At 38.3% G+C, this 10,819-nt stretch overlaps 1 protein-coding gene across 4 annotated transcripts in view; it reads left to right on the top strand.

The window, feature by feature from the left end:
- Window positions 1–1,409: 1,409 nt before the first annotated feature.
- The window catches only part of zgc:153012, a 25,502-nt gene continuing 16,092 nt past the window's right edge, over window positions 1,410–10,819 (top strand). For 3 of the 4 annotated variants that reach the window (XR_012398412.1, XR_012398411.1, XM_073938723.1), the window contains exons 1-2: window positions 1,410–4,224; window positions 6,751–6,914. Coding sequence is in view for 2 of the 4 variants with exons in the window: in XM_073938723.1 (XP_073794824.1) it covers window positions 3,502–4,224; window positions 6,751–6,914 (887 nt within the window). In the remaining 2 variants the exon portion in view is untranslated. 4 annotated transcript variants of the gene reach the window in all.

Genomic DNA, 10,819 nt, shown 5'->3' with positions numbered 1-10,819 from the left:
ATGAGTCTGTGTGAATTGTAGCCTCAGTTTCCTGTTCTTAGCTGACAGGAGCGGCACCCGGTGTGCTCTTCTGCTGCTGTAGCCCATCCGCCTCAAGGTTGGCCGTGTTGTGTGTTCAGAGATGCTCTTCTGCAGAGCTCGGTTGTAACGAGTGCTTATTTGAGTTACTGTTGCCTTTCTATCAGCTGGAACCAGTCTGGCCATTCTTCTCTGACCTCATCAACAGGGCATTTGCGCCCACAGAACTGCCGCTCACTGGATATTTCCTCTTTGTCAGAGCATTCTCTGTAAACCCTAGAGATGGTTGTGCGTCCCAGTAGATCAGCAGTTTCTGAAATACTCAGAGCAGCATGTCTGACAGCAACATCCATGCCACGTTCAAAGTCTCTTGAATCCCCTTTCTTCCCCATTCTGATGCTCGATATGAACTGCAGCAGATAGTCTTGAACATGTCTACATGCCTAAATGCAGTGAGCTGCTGCCATGTGATTGGTATAGAAATATGCCTTTAATGAGTTGTTGGACAGGTGTACCTAATAAAGTGGCCTGTGAGAATATATATATATACACACTCACACACTACCGGTCAAAAGTTTGGGGTCAGTAGGATCTTTAAATGTTTTAAAATAATCTTCTCCTGCTCACATAGTCGGTGAGTGGACGCATCTTACAGCAGCATTTTTGTTTTGATTGTTTTAAAGGAATAATTTACAAAGAAAACTCTGTAATTTACCTACAATGATCTTTTTTTAACCCTGTTTCGCCCACTAAAGCTAACCAGTCGCTCATTGAACCTGTTTGAGTTTTTTTTTTTTTTTTTTTTTACACAGAAGAAGTTATTTTGAAAAATGTGACCCTGTAACCATTGACTTCCAGTTGTTTATTTCTAATAGAGTAGTTAATAGTTACAGGTTTCCAACATTTTTCAAAATAACTTATTTTGTGTTCAACAGAAAGAAGAATCGTGCTGAAATTTGGAAACACTTGAGGGTGAGTTAATAATGAGTATATTTTAATTTTGTGTGGACTATCCCTTAAGATGAAGAAGATGCAGTTGTTTGACGTATTCGCTAGGTGGCGATGTGAACCAACATCTTTCATTTGAATTTACTTCATTATGCTTTTTAACCATTTCAAACGTACATTAAGAATATACGTGAAGTATTATTGTTGTTATTATGAATAAAACAATATTAATGGTTTATTTGTAGTTAGCTTTCCTTCTAAATTCTGTGTTTCAGCGTGTTTGTCGACGTTACGAATCATACTACAGCCAAGGATTATCTTATGAATATTAATAGAGTCAAACTGACGTTGATTGGCTGCATTGTTTGACTGGCTTCATTCATATTCACGAACCACGCCCTCGCCGTAGTAGGATTCATTCGCAGGAGAGGAGGCGGAACTTCCGGGTGATGGAAAGTTGTCAACAGTTTCGTTGGAGGAGAATTAATCTGCAAATCTGTCCTCGAAAGTGTCGCTTTAAAGAAAAGCCGAGAAGAAAACTGTTAAGGAAAGTGCGGCGGCGGCGTGTTCGTGGATGTACCGTTAGAAACGGGAAGAGGGTGTGTGGGTGTGTGTGAGAGTGTGTGTGTGATTAGTAGATTATCGGACTGATGGAGAATAAACACACTGCTCGGGTGTGGAAGAGACAAACTCCCGCTTTCTAACGGGACTTTCAGCCTTGTGGATTCATCTTATTTTTTTTATATATTTATATATATTTTTCCCGCTCTTCAGTGTGTGAAAGTTCACTCAGTCTGCGTCTGTCAAGCGAGACTCTTCATGGGATTAACACACAGACTCACTGTTTTACATTTTGTGGGATTTTTACAAATCTCAGACTCTCTTCACTGAAGTGATTGTGTTATTACTGTTCTCCGGGCAGACCTGCCCTGACGCGGGTTTGCTTTGTTTTGGGTAAATGTCAACTTTGGGCTGCAGCACTGTTGTGCAATTCTTCACTGTCTGCGCGCGTGCCCGTGCGGGTATTTGCTTAAGGCGATAGACGTGCGCGCGTGCACGAGCGTGTCCGATGACGTCATTTCTGCGCGAGCTAGTGATGTGCAACTGGTTGGGTTTTTCTGTGAAGTTAAATCTTGATAACAGAACGCAGAGCTTGCAGTAATGGTCTGGTTTTCGTGCAAGTCTGAAATTGCTGAAGTAATTGGCATGCTTTAGAGGTCTGATGTGCGGAATAACGAGTTCTGAACTTTCTGAGGATTAAAAGCTTGATCCGCTTTGAAATCAAATGTGCTTGGCTCCAGTTTTAATTCGGGATGCCAACTTTTAAAGTTTAAACTCTTTATAGTTTGTGAGTTTTGTTCTTGATGGTTTCTCTTTTTTTAATTGGCGATAAATGCATGATCAATTTTTAATTTGCAGACTCTAATTACTGAAATTAGTTTAGTGCTGTTACTTTTCCATCTTTCTTAAATGTTATTTAGTTATAACATGTGGTACTTTCTAATTTAAATTTAGTCCTAAAGCTGCTCAGAGTTTTGTCCTCTGGTTTTAATTCAGATTTAAGTGAAAATATTGACCTGCTTTTAATCTGAATTTGTGAGAACACTTTCTCCAGACTCCATTTTAGACTCTTGAATTTTCTCAGTGTTTTGAGCTTTTCAGCAAAATCGCAGAGCTTTTCCATCTGATCCAGTTTAACTTAAACGTTAAAAATAGCAAGATCACTTCTCATTTGAGTCAAATGCGCTGTCAGAACTGTGGCATTCAGAGTAATTCTGTTTGAGGTTTACTCCTGGAGTTGTTGAGTGTTTTCCACTTGCTCTAGTCACGTTTTCTTTTAAGGTGAATCCTGTGAGCAGACGTGTATCTGCAGACGTGGGGATTGAGTTTGATTCTGTCTGCTCTTGACAGTTCTTTCACATATCGCCTGAACAGAATGTCAACGGAAACTGAACTTCTTGTTTTTGCAGTTACCAAACTTGTCCTGCAGACCTGAAATGATGCCCCGACACGTTCAGACTCTGAGCTGCAGAAAAACGCCCTAATTATGGTATTTATGTCGCTAACATCTTTTGGATGGACTGATTGACACTGAAATCCTCAGATCTGTGCATGCTCAGGAGTCTCTTCATTGTGTCTGGAGCTGCAAACACACACACACACACACACACACACACACTCTGCAGGACAGCCAGAGGAAACAGCCATCAGAGCTGAGGCTTGCGCAACCACTGGGCAGAGAAACTGCTCTTTTTGCTGTACAGTCGAAATACTGGAAACTGCCGCAGGGGGAAGAAACGGAGTGGCAAATGCAATGGAACAAATCTGATTTACGTGACTTTCGCTTTTGACAGGTCTGACCGCACACCTGTGAGGACGGAGAACATGTTTTTTTCACTTTGGCATGGGTAGGACGTTTTGTTCTTAAAGAGTTTTTGCTGTGTGGATTTCTCTTTACTGTTTAAGTGCCAGATAATGAACAAAGATCGCATTCGGAGCGCAGAAGCATAACGTCACTGCGCTGACACATCCAGAATGAGTGGAGGAAAGAAACGCAGCGGATTTCAGATCACCAGCGTCACCTCGGATTACAATCAGAGTTCTGCGGAGAGCCATCCTGTGGAGCTCCTCAGCCCTGGGACTCAAAGAGCCACGCCCCCTTCTGCCAGAAACCCCGCCCATGGGCGGGGCTCTGAAAGCCAGACCACATCCCCGACTCAGTTTATATCCAATGGGCTGTCACTACGGCAAAGCCCCGCCCTCCAGACGCAGCAGAGCTGCAGTCAGCCGACCACTCCTGTCACGGCGCGGAAGCAGAACTCGTTGGATGCGGGTGGCTCGCGGTTCCGCGTGGTGCGTTTGGACCAGGGGCCGGGCGAGCCATACAGACGTGGCCGCTGGACGTGTGTGGATGTGATGGAGAGGGAGGTGGAGGAGCGAGGGCTGCGCCGTGTGATTGACAGCATGAGACACGCCCACTCGCTGGAGTCATTGGAGACTGTGGGACTGGGAGGAGCTGAAGGAGCAGTAGGCGGAGCCAGATTAAAGCCCCTAGCGGTGCACCCAGGTCACATGGTACACTCGCAGGGCACCACCCACCTGCTCAGCCAATGCCGGACAGAATACGCTCACAGTGGCCCGCCCTCACCCACATACAACCATACGCTGTATGACACACAGCCAATCACATCGCCGATCACACCTGGAAAACGTAACATCCCCGCCCCGCTGCGCCTCGATATGGACGCTGCTGGAAAGGTGAGTTCTCTGTGTTCCTGAAAGATGTGTCAAACACATGTTTACACAAAAATTGTAATTAGCCTGTGATTCACTTGCCTTGTTTGTATATGACTTCTTTTGAGTCAAATTTAAGTAATTTGTGGAGCACAAATTAAAGCATGTGCTATGATAAAGGTGCCCTATAAAGAAAATCTGGGTATGTCTAGGCAATAAGAGATCAGTAAATGGAAATGTCCTTACTGTCAGCCTCAGGCACCATTGTTTCTTTGTTCTCACGTAAATTCCATGAGTGTAAAACCCCAGTGGACAAAAGGCCAATCAGAACACAAAGCAGACTGTTACATCACTCAGCATTTGCAAATAGTTTAGGTCAGGTTCTGCATCATCCGGACCTGATGCAACATCAGGGCCCTGTTTCAGAAAGGGCTGGGCTATCAGTCATTTAGGGCGGAGCTATAAGTCATTTAGGGCTGGACTATCAGTCATTTAGGGCGGAGGTATAAGTCATTTAGGGCTAGACTATCAGTCATTTAGGGCGGAGCAATCAGTCATTTAGGGCTGGACTATCAGTCATTTAGGGCGGAGGTATAAGTCATTTAGGGCTGGACTATCAGTCATTTAGGGCGGAGCAATCAGTCATTTAGGGCTGGACTATCAGTCATTTAGGGCGGAGCTATAAGTCATTTAGGGCTGGACTATCAGTCATTTAGGGCGGAGCTATAAGTCATTTAGGGCTGGACTATCTATCATTTAGGGCTGGACTATCAGTCATTTGGGGTGGAGGTATAAGTCATTTAGGGCTGGACTATCAGTCATTTAGGGCTGGACTATCAGTCATTTAGGGTGGAGGTATAAGTCATTTAGGGCTGGACTATCAGTCATTTAGGGCGGAGGTATAAGTCATTTAGGGCTGGACTATCAGTCATTTAGGGCGGAGCAATCAGTCATTTATGGCTGGAGTATCAGTCATTTAGGGCGGAGCTATAAGTCATTTAGGGCTGGACTATCAGTCATTTAGGGCGGAGCTATAAGTTATTTAGGGCGGAGGTATAAGTCATTTAGGGCTGGACTATCAGTCATTTAGGGCGGAGCAATCAGTCATTTAGGGCTGGACTATCAGTCATTTAGGGCGGAGCTATAAGTCATTTAGGGCTGGACTATCAGTCATTTAGGGCTGGACTATCAGTCATTTAGGGCGGAGCTATAAGTCATTTAGGGCTGGACTATCTGTCATTTAGGGCTGGACTATCAGTCATTTGGGGCGGAGGTATAAGTCATTTAGGGCTGGACTATCAGTCATTTAGGGCGGAGCTATGAGTCTTTTAGGGCTGGACTATCAGTCATTTAGGGCGGAGCTATAAGTTATTTAGGGCGGAGGTATAAGTCATTTAGGGCTGGACTATCAGTTATTTAGGGCGGAGCAATCAGTCATTTAGGGCTGGACTATCAGTCATTTAGGGCGGAGCTATAAGTCATTTAGGGCTGGACTATCTGTCATTTAGGGCTGGACTATCAGTCATTTAGGGCGGAGGTATAAGTCATTTAGGGCTAGACTATCAGTCATTAAGGGCGGAGCTATGAGTCATTTAGGGCTGGACTATCAGTCATTTAGGGCGGAGCTATAAGTCATTTAGGGCTGGACTATCAGTCATTTAGGGCGGAGGCATAAGTCATTTAGGGCGGAGCTATAAGTCATTTAGGGCTGGACTATCAGTCATTTAGGGCGGAGCTATAAGTCATTTAGGGCTGGACTATCAGTCATTTAGGGCGGAGCTATAAGTCATTTAGGGCTGGACTATCAGTCATTTAGGGCGGAGCTATAAGTCATTTAGGGCTAGACTATCAGTCATTTAGGGCGGAGCTATGAGTCATTTAGGGCTGGACTATCAGTCATTTAGGGCGGAGCTATAAGTCATTTAGGGCTGGACTATCAGTCATTTAGGGCGGAGCTATGAGTCATTTAGGGCTGGACTATCAGTCATTTAGGGCGGAGCTATAAGTCATTTAGGGCTGGACTATCAGTCATTTAGGGCGGAGCTATAAGTCATTTAGGGCTGGACTATCAGTCATTTAGGGCGGAGCTATAAGTCATTTAGGGCTAGACTATCAGTCATTTAGGGCGGAGCTATGAGTCATTTAGGGCTGGACTATCAGTCATTTAGGGCGGAGCTATAAGTCATTTAGGGCTGGACTATCAGTCATTTAAGGCGGAGCTATAAGTCATTTAGGGCTGGAATATCAGTCATTTAGGGCGGAGCTATCAGTCATTTAGGGCGGAGCTATCAGTCATTTAGGGCGGAGCTATCAGTCATTTAGGGCGGAGCTATAAGTCATTTAGGGCTGGAATATCAGTCATTTAGGGCGGAGCTATCAGTCATTTAGGGCGGAGCTATCAGTCATTTAGGGCGGAGCTATCAGTCATTTAGATATAATGACAATGTTTTTTAATTGTTATATTGTTTAATAGTTATTGTAAAATGTAAAACAATAAAAACACCTAGATTTTTTTGTGAACTAACCCTAACAATTGTTTTATCATCGCAGCTGCGGACGACACGCTCCCAGCCCACATCTCCCGGGCCCCACAGTCTGGGTCGGGACAGTCCTTTCCACCCCGCCCTCACACCCATCCAGACGCCGTCCGCCCTGGCCTTAGCCCAGTCCATGTTCGGGATGGGCCGGGCGTTCCAGCTCGTGGGAGACGACGGGTGAGAACACACTTCTGTCATTAGTTTGATCATGCTTAGTTGTTTGCTGTTTGTCATCATTAGCATTTACATTACATTTGAGTCATTTAGTTGATGCTTTATCAAAATTGTGGCTCACAAATGAAGATTCATTCAGGGAATCAACATGTAAGGCAATGCAAACAAGAAGTATTAATTATATAGGGGAACTATTAGTTCTAGTGAAGTTCAGTTATAGTTTAGTTTTGTGGCTGTGTAATAATCAGCATAATGTAGATCCAGCCGGTGATTATTCAGAATAAACCCTTAAGTCTTATACAGCAGCTGCTGATAATCCTGTAGAGCTTTATTCAGCAATAATCACCATCTGGATGTACATTACCACTTATTTAGAACAACTTGCACTCAATAGAGTAGTGCAGGAATGACATCAAAACAAAAAAGCTGCATGCTATTGCAAAAAACTATTGTGATAATCTGACATTTCTTGCAGCATATATTGTAAATTTATGAATACATTTCCCTCAGATGACTTAAATATCCCTGTTAGGAAACACATGCGTTAATTTAGATTGATTATAGTGACTCTGTATGGGATTGACTCATGCGTAAAAAATAAAATAAAGAAATTACTTACACAGATAAATACAATAGAATAAAGATAACGGTGAAACAAACCTGCTTTATTGTTTTCTGTGCAGTCAGAACAGTTTCCAGACACACAAATTAAATTATCTGATGTAAAATTACACTGTGAAGTCTTCATTGTATGAATAATTAAATCAAATAAACTTTATTAAAGTAACAAATGATTAAATGTCTTGTGCCTAAATGCTTTAAACTTTATTGAAATGTTCAGACAGTCACAGGCCTTAAAATGCACACAAATGATCAACATTCACTCGATTATTGGTAAACTCTCTGGTAAACATAATAATAATGCTTTAAATTGTTGCTCTGCAATCGAAGTTAGGCTCGTCTATATTGTAAACATACATTTTGAAGCAGTTAAGTGTATTTCTTTAAACATATGCATCAATTATATATATGACTGTACATATAGCTGTAAATATAAAAAACAGTACACCTAAATGACTGTACATATATACAACTGTAAATATAAATAACGGTACACATAAATGACTGTACATATATATAACTGTAAATATAAATAACGGTACATATAAATGACTGTACATATATACAACTGTAAATATAAATAACGGTACACATAAATGACTGTACATATATATAGCTGTAAATATAAATAGCTGTACATATAAATGACTGTACATATATACAACTGTAAATATAAATAACGGTACATATAAATGACTGTACATATATACTACTGTAAATATAAATAGTGGTACATATAAATGACTGTACATATATATAACTGTAAATATAAATAACGGTACATAAAAATTACTGTATATATATATATATATATATATATATATATATATATATATATATATATATATATATATACAACTGTAAATATAAATAACTGTACATATAAATGACTGTACATATATACAACTGTAAATATAAATAGCGGTACACATAAATGACTGTACATATATACAACTGTAAATATAAATAACGGTACACATAAATGACTGTACATATATATAACTGTAAATATAAATAACGGTACATATAAATGACTGTACATATATACAACTGTAAATATAAATAACGGTACACATAAATGACTGTACATATATATAGCTGTAAATATAAATAGCTGTACATATAAATGACTGTACATATATACAACTTTAAATATAAATAACGGTACATATAAATTACTATACATATTTATAACTGTAAATATAAATAGCGGTACATATAAATGACTGTACATATATACAACTGTAAATATAAATAACGGTACATATAAATGACTGTACATATATACTACTGTAAATATAAATAACGGTACATATAAATGACTGTACATATACAGTTGAAGTCAGAATTATTAGCCCCCTTTTCATTTTTATTTTCTTTTTTAAATATTTCCCAAATGATGTTTAACAGAGCATTGACATTTTCACATTATGTCGGATAATATTTTTTCTTCTGGAGAAAGTCTTATTTGTTTTATTTCGGCAAGAATAAAAGTAGTTATTAATTTTTTTAAAAACATTTTTGGGACATAATTATTAGCCCCTTTAAGCTAATTTTTTTTTCGATAGTTTACAGAACAAACCATCATCATACAATAACTTGCCTAATTACCCTAACCTGCCTAGTTAACCTTATTAACCTAGTTAAGCCTTTTAATGTCACTTTAAGCTGCATAGAAGTGTCTTGAAAAATATCAAGCAAAATATTATTTACTGTCATCATGACAAAGATAAAATAAATTAGTTATTAGAAATAAGTTTTTAAAACTATTATGTTTAGAAATGTGCTGAAACAATCTTCCCTCTATTAAACAGAAATTGGGGAAAAAAATAAACAAGGGCGCTAATAATACAGGGGGGCTAATAATTCTGACTTCAACTGTATATAACTGTAAATATAAATAACGGTACATAAAAATTACTGTATATATATATATATATATATATATATATATATATACAACTGTAAATATAAATAACTGTACATATAAATGACTGTACATATATACAACTGTAAATATAAATAACGGTACATATAAATGACTACATATATATAACTGTAAATATAAATAACAGTACATATAAATGACTACATATATATATAACTGTAAATATAAATAACAGTACATATAAATGACTACATATATATATAACTGTAAATATAAATAACGGTACATATAAATGACTACATATATATATATAACTGTAAATATAAATAACGGTACATATAAATGACTACATATATATAACTGTAAATATAAATAACAGTACATATAAATGACTACATATATATATAACTGTAAATATAAATAACGGTACATATAAATGACTGTACATATATATAACTGTAAATATAAATAACGGTACATAAAAATGACTGTATATATATATATATATACAACTGTAAATATAAATAACGGTACATATAAATGACTACATATTGTGGAAATATAAATTTCTAGCATCTAATTCCAAATGAACAATAATCTACGTATAACTGAAAAGTTATATTCTCTGGTTTTTAATTATATAATTTCATTAACATCCCAGTTAGGAGGGACATTTAACCTTTATCTCTCTCACTACAGGCTAAGCCAGTGATGCAAATGCTTTAAACGACTCTGTCTTTGTCTTCGGGTGTTGCTTTTATACTACAGAAACCCTATGTTGATTAACTTGTGTGGTCAGTAGCTGGGCCGTTTTTTAACACCTATGCCATGCTGACTCCAACTCTTAATTTGCATGCTCTGTTTAGCCAAATCCCCTCCTCCTAAGAACACAATATAGACATGAAATCTTTGTCTTAATTCAGACTTGTGTGAGACTCATGAAAGAACTTGCAGACTGCGGACCTCTAGTAGTCTCTTGCAGACACATCTTAAAGACGCTGTATGACTGCAGATTAACCAACACGTCTCAATAAAGGAATTCTGCTTGTTCCGAGTCTCCTGGACTGGGTTCTCTCTTCTTTTCACTCATTTTTTTTTTTTTACAACAATATATATAACTTTAAATATAAATAGCGGTACATATAAATGACTGTACATATATATAACTGTAAATATAAATAGCGGTGCATATAAATGACTGTACATATATATAACTGTAAATATAAATAACGGTACATAAAAATGACTGTATATATATATATACAACTGTAAATATAAATAACGGTACATATAAATGACTGTACATATATACTACTGTAAATATAAATAGTGGTACATATAAATGACTGTACATATATATAACTGTAAATATAAACAACGGTACATAAAAATTACTGTA

Source organism: Danio rerio, chromosome 23, assembly GCF_049306965.1.
Source record: "Danio rerio strain Tuebingen ecotype United States chromosome 23, GRCz12tu, whole genome shotgun sequence".
NCBI lineage: Eukaryota > Metazoa > Chordata > Actinopteri > Cypriniformes > Danionidae > Danio > Danio rerio.
This window is presented reverse-complemented; position numbering and strand designations above follow the sequence as displayed.